This window comes from Gadus chalcogrammus, chromosome 8 (genome assembly GCF_026213295.1).
Source record: "Gadus chalcogrammus isolate NIFS_2021 chromosome 8, NIFS_Gcha_1.0, whole genome shotgun sequence".
Lineage (NCBI taxonomy): Eukaryota > Metazoa > Chordata > Actinopteri > Gadiformes > Gadidae > Gadus > Gadus chalcogrammus.
In genome coordinates, this window is record NC_079419.1 from 124,145 (window position 1) to 149,514 (window position 25,370).

At 47.9% G+C, this 25,370-nt stretch overlaps 1 protein-coding gene across 1 annotated transcript; it reads right to left on the minus strand.

Moving 5' to 3' along the window:
• Window positions 1–1,132: 1,132 nt before the first annotated feature.
• Window positions 1,133–25,170, minus strand: LOC130388117 (serine/threonine-protein kinase tousled-like 1-B). The gene is made up of 22 exons (XM_056597459.1): window positions 24,696–25,170; window positions 22,540–22,676; window positions 21,297–21,365; window positions 20,440–20,478; window positions 20,242–20,317; window positions 20,073–20,116; window positions 18,679–18,768; window positions 18,350–18,436; window positions 17,984–18,076; window positions 17,571–17,681; window positions 15,280–15,416; window positions 14,363–14,554; window positions 13,566–13,632; window positions 12,973–13,070; window positions 12,726–12,807; window positions 12,451–12,542; window positions 12,173–12,262; window positions 8,504–8,673; window positions 7,477–7,612; window positions 6,989–7,100; window positions 3,670–3,777; window positions 1,133–1,588 (listed from the first exon to the last, which is right to left on the minus strand). The coding sequence occupies exons 1-22, from the start codon at window positions 24,817–24,819 to the stop codon at window positions 1,439–1,441; spliced, it is 2,304 nt and encodes a 767-aa protein (XP_056453434.1). The 5' UTR covers window positions 24,820–25,170; the 3' UTR covers window positions 1,133–1,438.
• Window positions 25,171–25,370: the final 200 nt, after the last annotated feature.

A 25,370-nucleotide genomic window follows, 5' to 3' on the forward strand; every position in this document is an offset into this window, starting at 1 on the left:
CACGAAGCCCGAACAATTGACACCAATGACAAATGCTTTCTGGGACTGCCAGTGAAAGTCGATATTTCGGTGTGGAAATAAAAAAAAAAAAGAACCAAATAAAAGTTCTCTCTTAACGCATTTCAAGTATGTATGTTTCTAGGCGGAAGGCGTCCACACGTCACACAACTAAAAGCAAACATTTTGTAGCAGCAAAAATGACAAGCGCCCCCCCCCAGAGCCGGAGGAACACACGGTTAGAGTGGGATTCATCGGGTTCTGCCACCGCTCGGCTCCTACTTAGGAAATGTACAACCACGCCCCCCCCCCCCCCCCTGGCCCCACTCCTGTCCTTGAAATAATCCTGTGATGCAAAAGGAAAATGTGTAAAAATCTGTAACACTTGATCCAACCCTTGGGTGGAAGTCCCCTCGGGATGGCGTCGTCGATGACGGTCATCGGAGAGCAGGCTTGTTTTCTCGTTTACATTTTCTTTTACTGTGACGGCAACGCGGTAGCTTGTATACAGCCTGGGCCTCAAGTACCTCTATGTGGACCAGCGGATCGCTGTAAGACAAACGCACGGACCGCGCTCCACAGCAGGTGAACAGAAGAAAGGACTAAAGCAAAACGGGTGGGGGGGGGGGGGTTTGGGGGGCCTCTGGTTTGTGTCAGAGCCTCAACTGCCGCCAAAGAGAGCCCTAGAAACAGCCATGGATCTCCATTCGCCAAGTGGGGGGGGGGGACTTACATCACCTTCCCACCACAATGAACTAGAATCCCCCCCAACCCCCAAGCCAAGCCACATGCATTCCACGAAGAAGGTCCAGTCTGAGATGAAAGCACCGTCACTGGTCTTGCGTAGCCTCGGCCATGTAGCTCTCCCCGGGGGCTCTGGGCCTGCTCCTCAACACTGTGTGGGGGGGAGGGGTGGGGGGGGTCAACTGCCTGAAGCAGTCTTGCTTCCTCTTCTCTTCCATCCACACAGGGAGAAAGACCGCTGTTGGCTGGAGCTCCAAAGCGCTGGGGGCGGGGCTTAAAGGTTATCAGGTCGCTGCCACGGCCGGTATCAAGCGTCTCTGCTGGGGTTTAACGAGGAAAGAGGGCGGGGCTGGTGGTGGGGGCGGGGCTGGTGGTGAGGGCGGGGCTGGTGGAGGTGGGGGGGGGGGGTTAGGAGTTTGAAAACACATCGGCGGCGAGCTGGTCAGAGTCAGAGTGACCTCGCACCCCCCGGCCCACCCGGCAGCAAACCCAGTCCCTTCTCCAGCGCCCTCGGCCCCCGGCCCCCCTCACCTCACCTCACCACCTACTCAGTCTATCTACTCTCTGAGGGGGGGCACCCCAGCCGGACGGCTGTTCCACCCCCCAACCCCCCCTCTCTCCAGCCCCACCCGTTTCATCCACCAACCCGTCGCGGGATTGGCCGGAGCGCGTCGTCAGTCATGTCCAGGGGAGCCAATCAGTATGTGGAGAGCGAGGAGGAGGCGGGCTGGAGGGAGCCGGAGGAGTTGGAGCGTCTCATGTGGGGCAGCAGGTAGGCGTCCGCCCCCAGCTGGTGGACGTCGAAGCGCTCCTCCTTCCGGTACGCCAGACAGCGCCGGATGAACGCCTGGAGGGGGGGGGCATGTTGATATACTGGACTAGCAGGTTCAGACTGGAGACTAGCAGGTTCAGACTGGACTAGCAGGTTCAGACTGGAGACTAGCAGGTTCAGACTGGAGACTAGCAGGTTCAGACTGGACCAGCAGGTTCAGACTGTGGACTAGCAGGTTCAGACTGGGGACTAGCAGGTTCAGACTGGGGACTAGCAGGTTCAGACTGGAGACTAGCAGGTTCAGACTGGACTAGCAGGTTCAGACTGGAGACTAGCAGGTTCAGACTGGAGACTAGCAGGTTCAGACTGGGGACTAGCAGGTTCAGACTGGACCAGCAGGTTCAGACTGGACTAGCAGGTTCAGACTGGAGACTAGCAGGTTCAGACTGGACTAGCAGGTTCAGACTGGAGACTAGCAGGTTCAGACTGGAGACTAGCAGGTTCAGACTGGGGACTAGCAGGTTCAGACTGGACTAGCAGGTTCAGACTGGACCAGCAGGTTCAGACTGGACCAGCAGGTTCAGACTGGGGACTAGCAGGTTCAGACTGGGGACTAGCAGGTTCAGACTGGACTAGCAGGTTCAGACTGGACTAGCAGGTTCAGACTGGACTAGCAGGTTCAGACTGTGGACTAGCAGGTTCAGACTGGACTAGCAGGTTCAGACTGTGGACTAGCAGGTTCAGACTGGGGACTAGCAGGTTCAGACTGGACAAGCAGGTTCAGACTGGACCAGCAGGTTCAGACTGGACTAGCAGGTTCAGACTGGACTAGCAGGTTCAGACTGGACTAGCAGGTTCAGAATGTGGACTAGCAGGTTCAGACTGGACTGAACCTGCTAGTCCTGCTACGCCCTCCCCTACTCAGTTCTGATCGCTTTGCATTGGTGGAAGTGAGTAGGGGGAGTGGTTAAGTAGAGCCTTCAGATTGGACGGTTTGACTTACTCAGTTACCGTCGTGTTTTGTATTTATTATTTTACCATTATTGTTTTATAGGGACAAACATTAACAAATTTCCCCTACAGGGGATCGATAAAGTTTTACCTATTGAACAGAAAGAAACACTTGGTCATACTTTACACACTCTACCACAGCATTGGCCTACTGAATGCCACAGATATATTTTCAGCATTGGACTGAATGCCACATAAATATATAATTATGTTTTTGCATGTTTGCAACGTTTAAAAGTTCAGGGTATAAAGTTCAAGTATATGCCTCTACTTGTATTGCTTAAGCCAATAGCCTTTTGAGGCAGCGTTTTTTTCTGAATATTAGTGTTAAGGGCCAATAATGCTTACCATCATACGTTAGTTACCATGTCTGCGGACACATTTGTATGCAGTGACATGTAAATATAAAAAAACAAATGTTCCTATTGACTTATGATGGTGTCGCCATGCATGTTAACCCTTTTTTTTAACATGTCAATTCGTTTTTTATTGAAAATACTTTGTATAGATGAATTATCCCCAAACTTGTCATTGTAACACCTTTTAAATAAACATGACTTAACATGGCAGATACCAGTGTATTGTTTATCATATGCGGTAAGAGTGTAACATTTTCAACTCATTTTCAATTCCTTGGTAGCACCTACTTACAGTAAAAATGTGTATGAAAAACACTTTTCTTACCTATTATATCGTTTTAAATGTACGCATATATTAAAAAAATATATAGCGGTTAAAAAGTGTCAAATGATGGGCAAAACAGTTAATCTCCATCGCTGGTGTGTACCACTATGGATTGGCGCTTACAAGGTGGAAAGCAATTTAAATGCTCAATTGAAAACACGTCCTCTCCATTGTTGATTATCGGCCTGGGCTAGTCGGCTCACTGGAAGAGGTCATTCGAAGATCAAGAAAACAACCAACAATTCTTGTTTTCATGGGCTTATAAAGCAATTAAAAACACACAGAACATTAGATTCTACAGCCAAGTCTGTTCCACTAGATGCCACCAAATTACACAGTTCTAGGAAGAGGAAAGCTCACTTGTGGTTTATACATGAGTGAGTGAGTGAGTGAGTGAGTGAGTGAGTGAGTGAGTGAGTGAGTGAGTGAGTGAGTGAGTGAGTGAGTGAGTGAGTGAGTACCTTGGCCTCCGTACTGGCCTGCGGTTTGGCGGGGAACTGGACCTCTGTGGCCTTCAGGATGGTGTTCTCCTGGAGAATGTCCTGCTGGGACTGGTTGTGTCCAAAGGGCTGGGGACAGAGGGACAGAGACAGAGGGTTAGGGATGGACAGTCAGAGGGACAGAGACAGAGGGACAGACGGACAGAGACAGAGGGACAGAGAGACAGAGGGTTAGGGATGGACAGTCAGAGGGACAGAGACAGAGGGACAGACGGACAGAGACAGAGGGACAGACAGAGGGTTAGGGATGGACAGTCAGAGGGACAGAGACAGAGGGACAGAGACAGACGGACAGAGGGACAGACGGACAGAGGGAGAGGGACAGACGGACAGAGGGACAGACGGACAGAGGGACAGAGACAGAGGGACAGAGACAGACGGACAGAGACAGAGGGACAGAGACAGACGGACAGAGACAGAGGGACAGAGACAGAGGGACAGAGACAGAGGGTTAGGGTTAGAGAGGGACAGAGACAGAGGGACAGAGACAGAGGGTTAGGGTTAGAGAGGGACAGAGACAGAGGGACAGAGACAGAGGGACAGAGACAGAGGGTTAGGGTTAGAGAGGGACAGAGACAGAGGGACAGAGACAGACGGACAGAGACAGAGGGACAGAGACAGACGGACAGGGACAGAGACAGACGGACAGAGACAGAGGGACAGAGACAGAGGGTTAGGGTTAGAGAGGGACAGAGACAGAGGGACAGAGACAGAGGGTTAGGGTTAGAGAGGGACAGAGACAGAGGGACAGAGACAGACGGACAGAGACAGAGGGACAGAGAGGGACAGAGACAGAGGGTTAGGGTTAGAGAGGGACAGAGACAGAGGGACAGAGACAGAGGGACAGAGACAGAGGGTTAGGGTTAGAGAGGGACAGAGACAGAGGGACAGAGACAGAGGGACAGAGACAGAGGGTTAGGGTTAGAGAGGGACAGAGGGACTCTAAGAACCCGATCTCATAGGCCTAGTGGAGGATCTTCACATGTCTTATGGGCGGGTCCAATACCATACACACAGCTTTAACAATTGACCATCTTTATGTCGGGTGAGTATCGTGACCTGAAGGTTCGATCAATCCTGAAGGAACTGACCGTTTGCCCGCTACCATTTCTTAAATGGTTTAATTTCTCAAAAAAAGGTTTCTACGCATCCACTGAATATGTGTGTTGTGAGAAGTGTTCCAGTTAAATGCCATCGATTCGTCGATCGTCAGACAATAATAACTGATGATCTGCTCTCCTCTGCTTCTCAAATGCTGAAGGAATACATTTTGGTAATATATAGTAAATAAAAATAAACAAATCCTTGGTGGGTTAGAACTAGGGATGCACTGAACTGAAAATTCTTGGCCGAATCCGAAAACCGAAAATGAGGAAACCGAAAACCGAAACGAAAGAAATTATGCCAATTATTAGTACCATTTAGGATTGCCGCGGTATACGGTATTACCGGTGTTGGTGTTGCACACCGGCAACAGTTATTTTTTATTATTTTTTTCCAGTAATAAAAAAAATGAATCGCCGTCATCTTTAGGCATATTTCATTTAAAAAAAAGTTTGTCAGTTTGTCTTTGCACTGTTTTATTTTTGATGCGTTTTTTCATGTAAAAAAAAAAAAAGCGCTTTGCCTGCTCATCCCTAGTTAAGCTCTGTGGCTAGTTCATCTCCATATCATCCCTAGTTAGAACCTCTGTGGCTAGTTCCCTTCATATCATCCCTAGTTAGAACCTCTGTGGCTAGTTCATCTCCATATCATCCCTAGTTAGAACCTCTGTGGCTAGTTCATCTCCGTATCATCCCTAGTTAGAACCTCTGTGGCTAGTTCATCTCCATATCATCCCTAGTTAGAACCTCTGTGGCTAGTTCATCTCCATATCATCCCTAGTTAGAACCTCTGTGGCTAGTTCATCTCCGTATCATCCCTAGTTAGAACCTCTGTGGCTAGTTCATCTCCATATCATCCCTAGTTAGAACCTCTGTGGCTAGTTCATCTCCGTATCAGCCCTAGTTAGAACCTCTGTGGCTAGTTCATCTCCGTATCATCCCTAGTTAGAACCTCTGTGGCTAGTTCATCTCCATATCATCCCTAGTTAGAACCTCTGTGGCTAGTAGGGCTGTGACTTTTTCCAAAAATGAAATTCGAACGAATTTCGAATGTCCATAATTAATTCGAATACATTCGAATACCCCCCCCCCCCCCCCATAGAACACGACAACAGTCTTGATTTTTGACGTATACCTACTTAATTCATAACAGCACAGGATAAAAACACATCTTTGATAACACATTTGTAAACACAACAAGAGGAAGCTCCGACACACAAGTGCGGCTGTCTTTTACACATTAACAATAACTGCTCGGAGCGCGATATGCGGAGCGCATGTCGTCCATGCGGACACAGCCTATATAAACGAACAATCTGTGAGGCCGACCTCCAACACGGCATGCTGCTCTTTTTATTCCTTACGGAAAGAAAATTACAAGTAGTCTCGCAGCTCTCCGTTACCGTTGCAGCTGCTTCTGTCAGCCGTGCTGTATAAGTCGGGCGCCCATCGCGCCCAGCGCAGCAGCGGACTTTTCTCCCTGTCGTGTGCGATCAGTGTCGGTCTCCGTTTCAGTGAGCTCGTGTGAGAGGCTTTCAGTCACGAGATGTTTCTGTGCAGGGGAAAGGTGGACTAACCGGGAGAAGCGGGGATCCAGGAGGGCCGCTTTATTGAGGAGAAGCCACTCGCCGCTCTCTTCTTTATAGCGCATTTTTACAGTTCGAATGGAGAATTACACTTCGAATTCGAACTTTTCACCCCACCTTCGAACGAATATTCGAACTTCGAATAAAAAGTGACAGCCCTAGTGGCTAGTTCATCTCCGTATCATCCCTAGTTAGAACCTCTGTGGCTAGTTCATCTCCGTATCATCCCTAGTTAGAACCTCTGTGGCTAGTTCATCTCCATATCATCCCTAGTTAGAACCTCTGGCTAGTTCATCTCCATATCATCCCTAGTTAGAACCTCTGTGGCTAGTTCATCTCCGTATCATCCCTAGTTAGAACCTCTGGCTAGTTCATCTCCGTATCATGCATTGTGAGAAATCCCATTTGACCGTTTTATTCATATTAAGTAGTTAATAAGGTTTGAATACTAATGAGCTGTAAGGATCCTCTCCACGATCTGCTGCCAACCACCTCGAGCCATGATGTGAATAACGTGTGTAAAGCAGGACAGGACACACAGAATTAGGGTCAGGGTCAGGGTCAGGGGGGCAGACGGCCCCCGGTCCGTACCTTGCGTCCATAGAGGCACTGGAAGAAGATGACTCCTACAGACCAGACGTCCACCTTGTTGGAGATCTTAGGAGGCTCCTTCCCCACCACGAAGCACTCTGGGGGCAGGTACCTAACACACACACACACACACACACACACACACACACACACACCTGGTCAGTACCTCAGGACCAGGCAGCCACAGAGGCAGGACGGGGCAGCGCTAAGGGCCCGGGTTTGAACCCCTTCAGCAGTGGGTCAGGGCTCAGCCTGCTGCTGGACGGCCTGTGTCTGAATGATTCACCAGTGGCTATTGACAGATGGCCCTCAGGGTGAACCACCACGCCTTTAGTCTGCATCCTGTCGCTACTTATCGGGGCGCCCTCCGACTACAAAGTCAGAAGATGGGGTATCAAATCTAAAAAGGGGTCGCCATGGCAACCCGGTTACCAGGGGAACCCCGGTTACCAGGCGAACCCCGGCGTGCGTGCAGCGCCCCGTCCCACCAGTAGGTGCCGGCCCCCTGAGAGGTCAGGTCCATGCCGTCGGCGCCGTAGTTATCGTCGTCCATGATCTTGGAGAGGCCGAAGTCCGTGATCTTGATCTCGCCGCAGGCCGTGCCGTCCACCAGGAGGATGTTACCTACACACACACACACACACACTTACTATAGGACAGAGGGTTTCTGGTCATGTGACCAAGAGCCCTTCACGTTCCCATTAGACCCAGCAGAAGATTCCATCCCATTACAGTCCTGTGACAGCTCCCAATGCGTCTGTCCCCACTGGGAGACGCGCGTGTCCCTACTGGGAGACGCGCGTGTCCCTACTGGGAGACGCGTGTGTCCTGATGGTTTTTGGTGGATGTGAATCAGACACATTTAATGTCACATAGTCTGATTAGTGGCTATGGGTTAGGGTTAGAGTTAGGCTAACCCTAACCCTAACCCCTACTGGTCACTGTAGTGGTTATGGTTAGGGTTAGCCTAACCCTATCTCTAACCCATAGCCACTACAGGTCACTGTAGTGGCTATGGTTAGGGTTAGCCTAACCCTAACCCTAACCCTAATTCTAACCCATAGCCATGGTTAGGGTTAGCCTATCTCTAACCCATAGCCACTACAGGTCACTGTAGTGGCTATGGTTAGGGTTAGCCTAACCCTAACCCTAACTCTAACCCATGGTTAGGGTTAGCCTATCTCTAACCCATAGCCACTACAGGTCACTGTAGTGGCTATGGGGTTGGGACAGCCTAGCTGCTCCTCATTGCCCTGGGTCCAAATGCACTCCAAGTCTCCCGGAATAACAGCTTCTCCTTAAAGACCAAGTAGTGCACCTCCTTTCTACTCGCTTAGAACCAAATGATCCAGCATGATTGGAGTATTAAGGTATGTGGCTGGAGGGGGTGGGGTGTAGTTAGACAGGAGGAGCTGATGGTTGTTATAGTAGGCAGATTGAGAGGATTAGGGTATAGTTAGGGTTAGGGTGTAGTGAGTGAAGGTGTATAGTGCGGCGGGTGGGGTGGAGACCCACCAGGTTTGAGGTCGTAGTGGATGATGGGGGGTTTGATCTCGTTGAGGTAGCGTAGGGCGTTGATGATCTGCATGACGATGGAGCGAGCCTCCTTCTCCGACATCAGCTTGTTCTGCTTCAGGTAGAAGTCCAGGTCGTTGCCCTCGCAGAACTCCAGCACCGTGCAGAACCTGGCCCCCATCAGAGAGTTAGTACCAGGACAACACTACCCCAGGTCTACTGGGCACCACGGCGAGGGCCCTGGTGACCTAGATAAAGACATCACTAGGGCTGCATTCCAATGACCTCTCTGATAAAGACATCACTAGGGCTGCATTCCAATGACCTCTCTGCGCGCCCTGGCGTCCTCGACCTTCAGTGGTTCTCCTCCATCGACAGTCTACCCAGAATAAGGAGAGCTACAGAAGCATACTAACGCGGCCACCAAACCAGCTTTTGGCCGAGGGACCACATGTATACTATGCAGAATGTGGATTCTTAGGGAGTATTCACACCTGCCTTGTTTTGTTCGAACCAAAACAAAAAAAATATCGCTGGTGCGGACCATTTGGGCTCGCTTCCTAACAAACCCTGGAGCGGTTCACTTGAGAGGTGAAAGCGACCGCACCTCGGTCTGATCCAGCTCTCAAAATCATGTGACGCTTTGGACGTAACAGGCACCGTGTGCATTATGGGAATTATTGTTTGATAAGCGGTAACTCCAAGATTAGCAGCACATTATCGGACCGTCGGGTGAAAATGAGTCGTGGCTCAACATGGAACAAAGAGGAGACTAGGGCTGCAACAACGAATCGATAAAATTGATAAAAATCGATTACTAAAAGCATTGGCAACGAATTTGGTCATCGATTCGTTGAGTCGCGCGATCAATACGTCACTCGTAGTCGCGGCACTGTTTACAGCCAGCCGCCGACAGGTTGGTTCATGGTTCATGCACGCCCACAGCGAGCTTTAGTGTGAGCGACCACAGCTTGTATTTTGGTGATGTCTTAGCACTGGACTGTAGGCCTATATAAGTGTTGTACCTTCACTGTCTTTGGGTTAAAAAAAAACTCCTTCAACCAGGTATCTGTCTAGTCCAACCGAAAACTCTCGTCAGCTGCTGCTGCTGCAGACGGTGTGCAGACGGGCTCGGAAGTAATCACACAACCGGACGGTGTAGAAAGTCCCGTCAGTTAAAAATAGTAATGCAGTTTTAAAATCCATGTTAAAATCGGCAGGATATAGAGCTAGTTAAAAATTCGCAAACAGTGTCAAATGTGATGCGTTCAGGTCGGCTCAGTAATATGAATGATGTGTTCAACTGCAACAGAAATGTGAGATTTTGTTGAAAACTTGTTTTCCCAGCAATAAAAAATAGATAGTAAAGATGGAATTATGACCTGTTTAACGTCCTATCTTGAACTATGATCATCTTATCAGCAATTAAAGCAATAAAACAAGTTTCAAGGAGTCTCGAAAATGGTATCAATAGGTTTGACCGGTTAACCATGGACATCCCTTATATTCATTCTCTCTCTCTCTCTCTCTCTCTCTCTCTCTCTCTCTCTCTCTCTCTCTCTCTCTCTCTCTCTCTCTCTCTCTCTCTCTCTCTCTCTCTCTCTCTCTCTCTCTCTCTCTCTCTCTCTCTCTCTCTCTCTCTCTCTCTCTCTCTCTCTCTCTCTCTCTCTCTCTCTCTCTCTCTCTCTCTCTCTCTCTCTCTCGGGTTATTATATATATAATTAGGGCTGTCAGTTAAACGCGTTATTAACAGCGTTAACGCAAACCTATTTTAACGGCGTTAATTTTTTTATCGCACCATTAACGCAATTATTTTATTAAAAAAAAAAGAAAAAAAAGAAGCAGTAGCCTGACTGCTTTGTTCAGGGCAGTATGTTTGTATGTTCATCGTTTAATTGCACTATAGGTTTTTTTTTGTATCGTCCTGTTTTAATCAGTATATGCCAATGTTGTTATCAATAAAAAAACATTTGCACACGGCAAGCCGATGCACTTCTCCATGTTGATAAGAGCATTAAAATGAGAAAAATTAATGGGACAAAGAAATCAAGGGATATTTAGAATAGAAAAAACATTGAGTTAACTATGTCATTAATGCGATTAATCGCAATTAAATATTTTAATCGCTTGACAGCACTAATATATATATTAGTGGTGGGCATATATTATTATTTAATTAATTTGGGCATTCATCTAGATTAATCTAGATTAAAATGGCAAACGGCAAAAAATCCTTTTGTTTACCTTGACAACTGTCAATTATACTTGGCAACGGTGAATTATCAAATATAATTCACCGCCGGAAGTTGTGAAGTGCCCATGCAAGTGAACGGAGCATAAACAAAAATAATTGACAGCTGAATGTTGGGAAGGCCCATGCAAGTGAATGGAGCAGTCTACAGCATTGAGAAGACCCGTGTAATGATCCATAATAATGAAAGGTTTAGAAGTTAAACATTTGAAAGTTGTAGAACAAATTTATATAATTTATATTGGAGTTAATTTGCTAGAAATGTACTTACAATGTTTAGTCAGTTAATCATTTACATATTTATGTTAGACAATTATTACTATTTACATGTTTACATATTTAACACAGTCAGGATATTCTGTTTAATCTGCCTCACGTTTACCTCAGTCTAAATTCTAGCTTCTGATTGGTTAGTTCTGTCACGTGATGGGTCCGAACAAGGAAGTGTTTGAAAATAGATTAACGGCGATATATTTTTTAACGCGCGATAAAAGTTATGCGTTAACGCAGCCATTAACGCAGATAACGGCCCACCCCTAATATATATATATATATATATCATACATTATATGTTTTTGTGTTATTTTTTTATTATTTAATATTACTTTTAATAGTTCCGGGACGTTGGAGCAATAACCTGGTGTTTTTACACTTCAGTCTGCACTGTGAATTTGAAGTAATGTTCCGTTTTTGAATAAAGACGCGGCAATTACAAATGTTTCTCATTTTATCAGATTCATCGATTAATCGAAAAAATAATCGACTGATTAATCGATTGTTAAAATAATCGTTAGTTGCAGCCCTAGAGGAGACAGAACGTCCATTTGATATTTGGCTCCGATATCCAATCGACGTTACATCTCCTCTTAGCTTCATGTTGAGTCAAGACTCATGTTCTCCCGACGGTCTGACAAAGCACGCAAAAAGTATGCTGGAAAACACACATTCAGCACCAAGATGAGGGAGAAGGAGTCGGACCGGTCCGCCGATCAACGTATATCATCCATATAGCTGGATATCCATGATTGTTTACTTTACTGGCACTCCCCCCCCCCCCCCCCCCCCCCCGTGTTGCCCCGGCCCAGACCTTTTGGTCCAATGATTGAACGATCATTGCACACATATGGGTTTGTTGTCAAACTCTGGGACTTTTGCGAAAATTGCAATGTGAAAAGGAACCGAACCAAAAAATAAACATTGTATTTTGGTCCGGACCAAAGAGAGCTAACAAAAGGACTTTCCTTGTGTGAATACGCCCTTAGACTGCGTCATTAGACTAGTCGAATGTCTAATGATCACTGATTGCTACTGCTTGTTTCTGCGAGGGCATAGTGAATATGTAAGAGGATGTAGGCCAACATTTTGGAATGCACCCTACCGATTGAGGCAAACCCACAAGTGTTCACATAGGAACTCACGTGTCGGTATCCAGGGAGAAATAGTCGTAGAGTTTGACTATTCTGGGATGGTCCAGCTGCTTGTGTATCCGGTACTCTCGGCATGCATGTCTGCAGAGGAGAACAGCCGTTACCATGGTGATTCAACAGGAAACGTGTTGGAGAGCAGGTAGACTTAAACCCAACAGCAAAGTACATTAAAGTAATACTTTAATGAATCTCAAAACCCAAAGTGGGCAGAAACAATGGGATGGGACAACAGAAACAAGGGCGGTGCTGAGTCCATCCGGCGTCCCTACTTGTGGTAGTTCTCCTTCTTCTCCTCTCTCCAGTTCTTGTTGAGCTGGTGGATTTTGACCGCAGCGTAGCGCTGCTCAAACAGGTCAAAAGCCTACAAGTCGCACCAGGAAAAAACACTTTAAAAACCATGAAAGAGAGCAACTGTATAAACACAGAAAGGATGAGAAACTGGGCCCCTTTCAGCTGGTGTCCATCTTGGTCCTGAACTCCGGCTAGCTTTTAGAACCAAGATGGGCGCTAGATGAAGGCAGGCCCACAGCGCACGGCCAGGTACCTTGTAGACTTCACTGAAGCCGCCCCTGCCCAGTAGGTGTAACAGCAGGTACCTCTCATTCAGAGTAGGGTGGTCTTTGAACCTGGGAACGACCACAAGGAACACTGATGTTAAAGATCTATGCAATAGAGTAGGGGGTGTTGGGGGTGTGGCCTACGAGGAGGTGTGTGTGTGTGGCGTGTTGGGGGTGTGGCCTACGAGGAGATGTGTGTGTGTGTGTGTGTGGCGTGATGGGGGCGGGACTCACGAGGAGCTGTCCTCGTTGTTGATCCTCTTCAGCTCTCTGATGTGGAGGTTCCTCACGCGCTCCAACCGCTCCAGCTCCGCCTGGATCTCCGCTTCCTCCTGAAAACACACAGTCAGTCCGTCCGTTCCTCCTCCTGAACAGTCAGTCCGTCCGTTCCTCCTCCTGAACAGTCAGTCTGTCCGTTCCTCCTCCTGAACAGTCAGTCTGTCCGTTCCTCCTCCTGAACAGTCAGTCCGTCCGTTCCTCCTCCTCCTGAACAGTCAGTCTGTCCGTTCCTCCTCCTCCTGAACAGTCAGTCTGTCCGTTCCTCCTCCTGAACACAGTCAGTCTGTCCGTTCCTCCTCCTGAACAGTCAGTCCGTCCGTTCCTCCTCCTCCTGAACAGTCAGTCTGTCCGTTCCTCCTCCTCCTGAACAGTCAGTCTGTCCGTTCCTGTATCCTATTAAGGGGCCGGTAGATAGCCATCTCAAGGTAGGCTGGATTGAACCAGAACTTGGGACTCCGGCATGCATCTGATTAGGCCTAATCATAGAACAGATTTCTATCTTTGCATCACTGCTATTCCTCTGCTTGTCTTTCACGGACGTGACCTACCTTCTTGAGATGGCCGAGGCGAAGCTTGAAGATCTCCTCCTGTTCGTGGTACTCGGCCAGGGACAGCCTGTCAACACAGCAGCGTTAGCTCTTCAACATCGACCACAACAGCAGCACATTACAAAGAAGCAGCCATGGCCGGACAGGCCTGGTCTGAAAGGGCCTCCATCTAACACCAGGTCAGAGTTTCATTCATCATCGCAAGCCCCTTCAAGATCGACCTGTTAGCGACATCATAGATGGAAGGGTTCACTCTGGTGTATGGATGGATCAGCCTACCAGACCTACCCAGTGGACTGTACCAACTGGCAGGTTGCTCTAGTATCAGTCATCTATCTGGGACAGCTCATGCATCAGTCATGCATACCACTGCAATTTGTTCGAGTGTCAAGTCAAAATAGACCTGAAGTATCCAATAGCTACGGAAATACATGGCTTGAATATGTGGCAGAACAATGAACCTTTTGGTTCAGTGGGCTTGGGTGGATCAGCCTTCTTACAGCTCCATTTGATTTTGACACCAAACAAGTCATGAACAAAATGTGTTTGGAAACACTTAATAGAACTGTGTAGCCAAAGAGGTCAGAGGTCAGGACGCCCTGACCCCGCCCCCAGGACACCCTGACCCCGCCCCCAGAGGGCAGGACACCCTGACCCCGCCCCCAGGACGCCCTGACCCCGCCCCCAGAGAGCAGGACGCCCTGACCCCGCCCCCTCCTTAATGTCATTGGTCCAGTTCCCTCTCACCTTGGATACAAGCGTCTGCTTCAATGACTAAGACAGTGATTTGAACTCACAGCTGTGGCAGAGAGGGCTTGAGGAAGGGGTCGGGGTCGTTGCCGTTGACGACCTTGGTCTTGCGCTGCTTGGGCTCAGAGGTCGCGGCGACGGCCAGCAAGGGCGAGGCCGGGTTGGGGGGCTTGCGCTTGGCCAGCAGCTTCCTCTGGCGCTCAATATCCTCCCGCTGCTGGTTGATGGCCTCCTGCTGCCTACACACACACACACACACACAATGTGGCCTTTAAGAGCTGGTGCCTAGCGATGAGGTTGAGGTCCGTGGGTCGACAGGCAGCCATTTTAGGGCTTTGCGGGAACAGAGGTTATAAAGTAAACGAGCAAAGTCTGTCCTCATTGGGTTATCATCAATAAACGCTGGGTATCATTTCCATGTTTCTTTACTTTCCAATAGTAGTGATCAGACGGAGGTCAGATCAGAAATATGTGAAGCCCCGTGCGTGAGGCTTTAGCTTTGGAAGAGGTGTGGCTTTATAAGTCCAAACTAAAGATAAGGTAAAAAATATGTACTTTCGGATTTGCCTTCTACTCCCATTAGTGACTTAAAGCGATGCCATTTGTTGAAAGATGAGGAGATTCTTTATTGGCCGATAATAACTCCTAGGGCTGCGATGGCACGTCACGTCCCCCTGCGGTCAACCTCACAGTCCACATTAAGTTATAGCAAATATTCCATCAAATAGTAAAGGCCTGCAGGACGGTGTTTAGGCATGCTTGTGCGTCCCTACTTTACTCGATTCTGAACTGTGTTCGTCCGTCCAAAACATGGTTGTGTGTGTGTGTGTGTGTGTGTGTGTGTGTGTGTGTGTGTGTGTGTGTGTGTGTGTGTGTGTGTGTGTGTGTGTGTGTGTGTGTGTGTGTGTGTGTGTGTGTGTGTGTGTGTGTGTGTGTGTGTGTGTGTGTGTGTGTGTGTCCGTACTTGACCAGGTTCTGGAATGCGTATCCGTCCGTCCACTGCTCCGTGTAGGACGCTCCGTGCCTCACCGTGGTGAAGTGGCCAAGGCGCAGGCGGTCCTGCATGCTCTTCTCCCGGCACGACTGCTTCTCCTGGGTGCTCTGCACACACACGCAAACACACACACACACAAATTTACTTTTTTGCCCACCAGCCGCTCATCTTTTTTACCAGCCACTTTTTATACCCTTATTTTTTTTATATATATACGTACATTTTAAACAATATAATAGTAAGAATAGATAAGAAAAGTGTTTTTCATACACATCATTTTCTCCATCAGAAGTGATTTTTACTGTCAGTAGGTGCTACCAAGGACCCGAGTTGAAAATGTTCCACTCTTACCGCATATGATAAACAATACACTGGTATCTGCCATGTTAAGTCCTGTTTATTTAAAAGGTGTTACGATGACAAGTTTGGGGATAATTCATCTATACAAAGTATTTAATAAAAAACGAATTGACATATTAAAGAGATACTTCACCAGTGGGAATATGAAGGTTTTATGAATTAAATAATTCAATGTATTATAAATGTGAAAAAAATTTAAATCGGTTCATCCTAGCCTGAAAAAAGGCAGAAAGAGTGTTTTCATGGTCTCTCTGGCTCAAAGTAAGAAAACCTCCAACTACCAAAGTGCATTGCGCTCGCTGCCCCGCCCACCTGTCGGTCTCCCGTCCCCCTCATTCCTCCTCAGTACGCGAGCTCCCGCCCCCTCTCATTCCTTATTGGTGGAAAGATTTGCCACCAAGTGTGTTGTCCTCGGCCCTTCTAGCGGGACAAGAGGTTTCTCCCGAAATGACGTCAAACGCGTCATTTGACTTCATTTCGGGAGAAAATTACTTGAGAAAAAAATGGGCCAATGGGAGACTGGTTTAGACTGATATTTATTTATATTACAATAGCGATTTTATAATGATAGAACGCCGGTTCTAAATGGGTGAAGTATCCCTTTAACAATAAAACAACATGCATGGCGACACCATCATGGTGTCGCCATCACCATCATCACCAAGTCAATAGGAACATTCGTTTTTTTATATTTACATGTCACTGCATACAAATGTGTCCACAGACATGGTAACTAACGTATGATGGTAAGCATTATCGGCCCTTAACACTAATATTCAGAAAAAAAAACTGCCTCAAAAGGCTATTGGCTTAAGCAATACAAGTAGAGGCATATACTTGAACTTTATACCCTGAACTTTTAAACGTTGCAAACGTGCAAAAACATAATTATATATTTATGTGGCATTCAGTCCAATGCTGAAAATATATCTGTGGCATTCAGTAGGCCAATGCTGTGGTAGAGTGTGTAAAGTATGACCAAGTGTTTCTTTCTGTTCAATAGATGGAACTTTATCGATCCCCTGGAGGGGAAATTTGTTAATGTTTGTCCCTATAAAACAATAATGGTAAAATAATAAATACAAAACACGACAAACTGAGTAAGTCAAACCGTCCAATCTGAAGGCTCTACTTAACCACTCCCCCTACTCACTTCCACCAATGCAAAGCGATCAGAACTGAGTAGGGGAGGGCGTAGCCTAACTAGTTTGTGAACGACCCAGAGAAACGCAACGCAAATTCAATGTGAACTTGAATGAGGCTTTAATAAAATCCCGGACGATTTTGAAATTCCGCCACACATTTTTTCGCCACACAAGTGTCTCAAAAAGAGGGCATGTCCGGGCAAAATAGGATGTCTGGTTACCCGACGTACGGGAAACCCATTTGATTCCTACCTGTAACACTGTTAAATACCGGCCCAAATTGGTGGGCGCTATCCTGGTCATTTCTCTGCGGGAGAAATACGAAGTGTGGCGTGTGAGCGTGTGCATGGGTTGAATTGCGTGTGGCTCACGCTGAATGCGTGAGACTGGAGAGCCCAGAGCAACGTCGCGCCATGTGTCAGACAAGCGTCCTAACCCCCTGGTGCGTGAGACTGGAGAGCCCTGTTACCGGTATATTATCCCGGATGTCGGACAGTCGCAGTTCAGCAAAAGAGGCGTAGAAGAAGAAGGGGGCCGGATGTTGACAGTAATGGTTATGGAACTGTGCAGCGCCGTATGACGAATGTATTAATTATGCAAATTTGATCGGACCAGACTGGAAAGTATAACCCGACACAGTGGCGGGTGAAGTGACACGATTCACCCGCCACCATACAAATCAAACCGCAAATGGCGTGTGGCGGGTGTTAATTTCCATCCCTGACACACACACACACACACACACACACACGTTACCTTCTCTATGAGCAGCTTCTTGCTCATGGTAATACACTTGTTGAGTCTCTCCTTGTACTTCTCCAGAAGCTTCTGTTGCTCATCTATCTGACGCCGTAGGTCACAGTTGGCCTGTCGAGAGAAACAGGAACACAACGATGAATAAAAACAAGGTCTGCACTTCAGAAGTCAGACCCCACTGAAAAGCACATTTGTTTCAAACGCAGTTGGTGATTGGCTCAAATTGGTGTCAGGTGACGTCACTTGCCCTACAAACAGGGACTGACCTGAAGAACAAATCACGGGCTCTAATTTGGAACCAATCAGAGGCAGTTGGTCTTTGACACAGGGCTACGGTTCGTTTTAAACAGCGCGATCGCTGGAATCACGTACCTTCAGTCGCCTCAGTGACCACAAAGGAAGTAAGAAAGTACCCTGAGCAGGTCGTCGATGCGTCCCTCCTTCTTCTCCAGGTCCAGACTCTTGTTGCTCTCCAGCGCGGCCAGCTTCAGCCCCGTCAGCTCCGTCTGAGAGGAGCAGAGTGGGATGGGACTTCAGAGGCAGGACTGGACACAAGCGGAACAGCCTGATAAGATTAAATGACGAGGGACAATACAGACAGTGGTACTTCTAAAACCAGTGAAACTATAATTCAGACAAACTCTAATACTATGGATATAATGAATCCCCTCCGTCCGCCATGTTTATGAGAGAATCCTCTGATGGCTAGCTGGCTCGCTGTCCAACGGCCTCCTTGGAGAGGTTACATGACTCCCCCCTCTGTTTCACGCGTATTTCACCTGGACACATTTGGTGGACAAGGCCTTAGGATTCATCAGCTGTTCTCCAAAACACAGGCTGGTAGGAGAGGAGCTGTTCTGTCGCACCTGAAGGAAAAATAATACAATTAACATCCCTTTACGACTTTAAATGGCAAGATAGTTCACGACCCTATCTGGGTTCTTAGCGTTAGGGTTAGGGCTAACACTAACCCTGTCTGGGTTCTTAGGGTTAGGGTCAGGGTCAGGGTTAGGGCTAACCCTGATCCTAACCCTGTCTGGGTTCTTAGGGTTAGGGTCAGGGTTAGGGCTAACCCTAACCCTGACCCTAACCCTGTCTGGGTTCTTACGATGGAGCCTGGAGCTGAGTGGGAGCTCTGTGGGGAGCGCCGGGCGGGTGGGACACCCCTGCCAGGACTGGAACCATTCCCACCCTGGAACTAAAGGAGGGGGGGAGAAACAGATGGTCATGGGGACGGTGCACCACCCCAGGGTGAGCGCTAACCCTACGTTAAGAAGAGCTGCCTAGTTGGGTTAGGGTTAGGGCTCACCCCAGGGTGAGCGCTAACCCTACGCCAAGAAGAGCTGCCTAGTTGGGTTAGGGTTAGGGCTAACCCCAGGGTGAGCGCTAACCCTACGCCAAGAAGAGCTGCCTAGTTGGGTTAGGGTTAGGGCTAACCCCAGGGTGAGCGCTAACCCTACGCCAAGAAGAGCTGCCTAGTTGGGTTAGGGTTAGGGCTAACCCCAGGGTGAGCGCTAACCCTACGCCAAGAAGAGCTGCCTAGTTGGGTTAGGGTTAGGGCTAACCCCAGGGTGAGCGCTAACCCTACGTTAAGAAGAGCTGCCTAGTTGGGTTAGGGTTAGGGTTAGTCCTAACCCTAACACCAAGAAGAGCTGCCTAGTTGGGTTAGGGTTAGTCCTAACCCTAACACCAAGAAGAGCTGCCTAGTTGGGTTAGGGTTAGTCCTAACACTAACACCAAGAAGAGCTGCCTTAGTTGGGTTAGGGTTAGGGTTAGTCCTAACACTAACACCAAGAAGGGCTGCCTTAGTTGGGTTAGGGTTAGGGTTAGTCCTAACACTAACACCAAGAAGAGCTGCCTAGTTGGGTTAGGGTTAGTCCTAACACTAACACCAAGAAGAGCTGCCTTAGTTGGGTTAGGGTTAGTCCTAACACTAACACCAAGAAGAGCTGCCTAGTTGGGTTAGGGTTAGTCCTAACCCTAACACCAAGAAGAGCTGCCTAGTTGGGTTAGGGTTAGGGTTAGTCCTAACCCCAACACCAAGAAGAGCTGCCTAGTTGGGTTAGGGTTAGTCCTAACACTAACACCAAGAAGAGCTGCCTAGTTGGGTTAGGGTTAGTCCTAACACTAACACCAAGAAGAGCTGCCTAGTTGGGTTAGGGTTAGGGTTAGTCCTAACCCTAACACCAAGAAGAGCTGCCTAGTTGGGTTAGGGTTAGGGTTAGTCCTAACCCCAACACCAAGAAGAGCTGCCTAGTTGGGTTAGGGTTAGGGTTATTCCTAACCCTACGCCAAGAAGAGCTGCCTTAGTTGGGTTAGGGTTAGGGTTAGTCCTAACACCAAGAAGAGCTGCCTAGTTGGGTTAGGGTTAGTCCTAACACTAACACCAAGAAGAGCTGCCTTAGTTGGGTTAGGGTTAGGGCTAACCCTAGGGTTAGGGTTTGCCCTAACCCTAACACCAAGAAGAGCTGCCTTAGTTGTTGTTTTTGAAGGGACACTCACGTCAAAGTAGTCACTGATTTTGGGCCCGCGCGTAGAGGTCTTCCCTGCAGTAGAGAAATAAACAACTTTAACATGATTTTGGAATAAAACAAGAGCTGGATTTCACTCGCGCTGCCACGACCAGCGCGAGCGGAGTGCTGCGATTGGCTGTGAGGAGTGTCCGTCATACCCTGGCTGCTGTCCGAATGGGTGTCGGCTTTCCTCTTCCTCCCCCGGGAAGACTCAGAGTGCTTCTTCTCTGGGGTCTGGACGGCGAGGAAACAACAACAAAATAACCGGGAGGGTAAGACAACACGGGAGATAACAGGCTTTAAAAACCTCCGTGAACAGGCAGGTAAAGGACATCGAGGGGGGGGGGCGTACGTACCGAGTAGGCAGGGGAGCTGCCCCTCTTCATATCAGAGTTCTGGAGAGAGGGGAGACAGTGGGAAGGACAGACACACAGCAGGAGGGAGCCATTTAATATTCAGTCATTTAGAAAGGAGAAAGAAAGACCCCCCCACCCTTTCCCCCCACCTGCTGTCGAAGGCCAATAAAACATCCCTTCAGGATACTGTGAACGGATAACAGGATAACTCATAACTTGGGTTAGGGTTACGGTTAGCCTAACCCTAACCCTATAACAGGATAACTCATAACTTTGGTTAGGGTTAGGGTTAGCCTAACCCTAACCCTATAACAGGATAACTCATAACTTTGGTTAGGGTTAGGGTTAGCCTAACCCTAACCCTATAACAGGATAACTCATAACTTTGGTCAGGGTTACGGTTAGCCTAACCCTAACCCTATAACAGGATAACTCATAACTTTGGTTAGGGTTAGCCTAACCCTAACCCTATAACAGGATAACTCATAACTTTGGTCAGGGTTACGGTGAGCCTAACCCTAACCCTATAACAGGATAACTCATAACTTGGGTTAGGGTTAGGGTTAGCCTAACCCTAACCCTATAACAGGATAACTCATAACTTGGGTCAGGGTTACGGTTAGCCTAACCCTAACCCTATAACAGGATAACTCATAACTTGTCCATGCATTGAAGCATTAATATGCGTGTGATTGTGGCTGGAGCAGCAGGCCTCTTCTAAAGCTACTAAGCGGTGTCTGCTCGTGCTGGTGTGAGTATCAGACAGCATCTCCTGCTGTGCACGCTGTGTGTGTTAGGAGGGAGGGTGCTCGTAGAGTGTGTGTGCGCAGCTATGTGAAAGGGAGTTATCCACTTACCTCCGACTCTTTGTCACTGGAGGAGCCCAGGCTGCCATAGCTGTGGTTGGAGCACTCGTTGGCCAGACCCTGAGGACACGCCACAGGGCCCGGTTAACGTTTAGCTACTCGTGCATGCTTCTTCAATGCTGGAACGAGCCACCCATGAGGCCTCTTTTAAGTCCCTTTCAACCCTCCAAAAGCATCCGAGTAATGTTAAGGTAAACATACTTTATTTTACATATATTACAGATATTTTGCAGGTACTCCTGACTAGAACAATTTTCTTTTGAAGATATATCCAACAACAGATAAGTGATAAACCAAGCACCATCAATACAGATTGAGTCAGTTATGTTGATTAGCTTGCTGATTAATATCGTTCAACTGTTGGGTGAAAAGAAGATAGCCGATAGACAATGTTAAACAAGACAACTACCTGGGAAAAAAGATTGCTCAGAAGTCCCTTCTTAAACCATGTATCAATGAATGATTCTCTGCTCCATTTTATCAGCTAAGCTCAACTCAATATGCATAAAAGTCCCCCTGAAGGATGAAGCCACGTGTATTTGTTTAATCTATCTATACTCTAGCGTACGTACCTGTAGGTTCATAGCAAACAGACGAAATGTAACTGTGGTCACAACAATATCCTGACAACTAAAGTAAATAGAAATTAATCAGGAAATGGCATCCGACACTAATGTACCTTTCGGCAGCCGTAGCAAAAACTACAAATACCCTTTTCTTGAAAGACTTGTCTGGTATCACTCAAGGACTATAAACAGCCAAGCTAAGAAAAACAAAACGGCCACTTTGAAACGTTCTCTGTCCCTTGTTTATGCCAGGTCCCATTCATGGTGTTCTCTTAGCTTGGGGCCAGCTCGCTGACTGGGTTGATGATGCTGCAGGCCGACAGAGGTAGCAGGCAGACCTTTGTGTTGCTCTATCTTTGACTGTCCTCTCCATAGGGAGTAATGCCTCCATCATACCAAGCAGCAGCAGGACGTCTCCACAACAAAGAGCCTCCTTGGTTGTCAGACAACAAATGGGCTAATGTTCATTTTAAATGCTCTTCATCCATCTCAATTCCTCAAGCGCTAATACAACATCGGATGCTAACAGAATGCCACCTTTACCTCAAAATAAGTGATAACGGCCACTGCAGCAGCAGTGGTGTACCAATCCTCCTACACCCGGCTCCATATCAACCCCATGCCGACACACGGCCTGCGGGCGACCGCACGGTAAACCCACACATTACCTTGGCCCCCCCGCTGGCGCTCCCGGTGCTGCCGCCCCCGGTGCTGCCGCCCGTGTTCCCGCTGACCGCCCCCATGAACCGGGCCTCCAGCAGCTCCTGCCTCCGGGGGTCCAGGCTGTGCAGCTCCTCCATGGGCCCTGACGTTGGGAAGGTTGACAGGTTAGCTGGTGTACCCCTAAACCAGGACGTGTACCCCTTAACCAGGACGTGTACCCCTAAACCAGGACTGCTTTAAGTCTGTGGATATCCTATGCAGCGAGCTAAGGTACCCTTAACTACTATAACTTAGAGAACGAGGGGAAATTCAATAGGATAGTCCATTCCTGGTGTACCCCCAAACCACTACTGGCGAGGACGCTGAATATACCATAGACTAAAATATAAAGACAGGTACCCCTATAACAAATCATGTCCAATACAGAGTGGATATCAAATAGGTTGGTTATCATAGTGTGCATCATAACCAGGTTAGGTTTAAACAATAACAGTGGCTAACAGGTTAGCCAGTGGCTGGGGTCCACCCCTTCACCTAACCAGAACAGCTCACAGGTGTACCGGGCAGGTCAGTATTATAACCAAGCTAGTATGGAATGCAGAACAATCCTGGACTAGGATTGTTCTGCATTCCATACTAGCTTGATCAGGAGGTTAGGGTTATTCCTGGTAAGGCGGACGGCTCAGGCAGTGATGCTTAAGAAGAGATGCTAAAAGGGCAACGCTGCTGGTCTTTGACCTGGCTACCCCACAACAAGAGAGACACAGGTTTGGTATTGCTGGCCTCAATAGCAGGCATACATCAGGGAAAACAGTCCCACTGAGGGCCCAAGACTAGCACGATGTGTCGGACAGAGGGCATCAATAAATCACTCTCTACAAAGAAGCTCCTTCCAACGCTGAGCAGGCTCTCACCTACCTACCATTTTAGAATAACAACAACCATGAATTGTTTGCCTGGCAGCAAGCGAACACTTCTCCACCTCCCTGGGGTCTGGGTGAAAGCAACAGGATGGAGGATAATAAGCACATTGAGCGAGACATGTCTAAAGATGTTTGATTAGGTCCTGAACAGGTCACTTAGTATCTGTTATATTAATACAAATAGAATAGGGCTCTGTAGTAAAGGGCATTGGGCTACACATGTACGTCAATGTACTTAATGATAAGAAAATCTGCCTTCTCCTGAACACGTATGGTGGGTGGAGCAGCATCAGAATGCAGAAACTATGACACATATGTAGTTGTGTTTTCGGCTGACGAGGAATCGCTGCTCTTAACCAAAGTTGAAACGCGGATGGGTGTTTTCTTGGTTACATATATAGCCATTTTCGATCATATTTTACCCAGCTCTATACGGTAGAATGGCTATTATAACACAACAGCCTTACACTGTTCAACAGTAATAGCCACTGTATACAATAAGGTTGTCTTAGGGAACCCTAATTGTGGTTAATAGCTTCCATTTTTTAGCTAGTCAAACAACACCACGAATGAGGCCAGCTTACTACCTAAACTTTGTCCGATTGATCGTCCGTGGAGGAATAAAGCGAGGAGACAATAGTCCAAAGCTGAATCCCTTTAACGTTACAGTTCTAGTACACCGGTGAGGTCATAGTTTGTAGCTCGTTTTGATTAAAAGTTTTGCAGTCGGCGATATGCAAAGTACACCAAAATGTAGGCTACCACACAATGTCTACAATGTCTACAAGTAAAAGCCAAGGCCTTGTGTTAAGTTGAGAGCACCGGGGGAGTGCTTTGCGTTACATTCATACACACGGTGTCTCTATCTCCACTCGGGTGTTTGTGTAGGGAGACACACAATGGAGCAAAAAGTGCTGCGCAATATAGATCGATTTCGATCATAAGTACGGGGAAACGGCGAAATCCAAAACAACCACCCGAACACAGCGAGGCTAGCCGTGTCTTTGTGAGGGAACACGGTAGCTCGCTGCTGCTCCTACGCCGGCCATCCACCCAACTGACAGCTGACGTTTGGGTTCCGATTCACGGCATCAGTGAACTTGACATCCATTTTTACTTCCACCAACAGCTGGTCGACATGTCATCATGGCCCCCCACAAAAACTACTACGAAAAAATGATCGCGAAAGAGGCGACGTCAGGGGATTGATGTTATCCGTGCATTTGTACGCGATATACCTTCCTTGGTCTTGGTGGTCGCCGTTATATGTTGTTGAGTAATCGTTGGGGACGAGGAGAGCTGTGACCAAGATGGCGTCGCCTCCAAACTTCCACCACTTCCACTGTTACTTTGGACACTCATGAAGCCACTTTGCTGCCGAGCGAAGCCAGCACACACAACGCCATCCGATCAAATCCAAAATCCCAAACTTGCGTGCATCGTTCAACACTTCGTGTAGTAAAAAAAACCGCGGCCAATGTGTTCAGTGCATATTTGTTTATCCGCCTCGCGTTTTGATAACGTGTCGGTCCTGCAGAGTGCCTTCTTCGCGTACGTAAGATTCGCTGAAATGGATACAATGTAACCTTTGCATGATGACCGCGCGTCTGTCAGCATCCAGTTCGCGAGGGGAGCTTTGATTCTGGAAGAGGCTATCGCGAGGCTGGGGCGCACCTAGCAGGCGCGAGGGGGATGGCATGACACCGACACACAAACGCAAAGACACACACACACACACGCTGATCCAGGATCATTTTGCTCACTTCCGAAATTTGGATTATGTTTATTGGCAGACCAAACTCAACGTTGACCCGAGAACAGCTTCTCCTCAGCGGAAAAGAACAAACACCTCAGAAAATGGCCGGAAGTTAATGTTTATATCAGAGATGTATTGGTTTATGCAGTTTGAAGGC

Excerpts from the sequence above, each read along its gene's own strand:
- LOC130388117 (XM_056597459.1), bottom strand. The coding sequence starts at position 24,819 with ATGAGTGTCCAAAGTAACAGTGGAAGTGGTGGAAGTTTGGAGGCGACG. Across the intron at positions 18,437-18,678 it reads ACTCAGCTCCAGGCTCCATC|GTGCGACAGAACAGCTCCTC; the intron begins GTAAGAACCCAG and ends TTTTTCCTTCAG. Across the intron at positions 18,077-18,349 it reads TGTCCACCAAATGTGTCCAG|ACGGAGCTGACGGGGCTGAA; the intron begins GTGAAATACGCG and ends TGCTCCTCTCAG.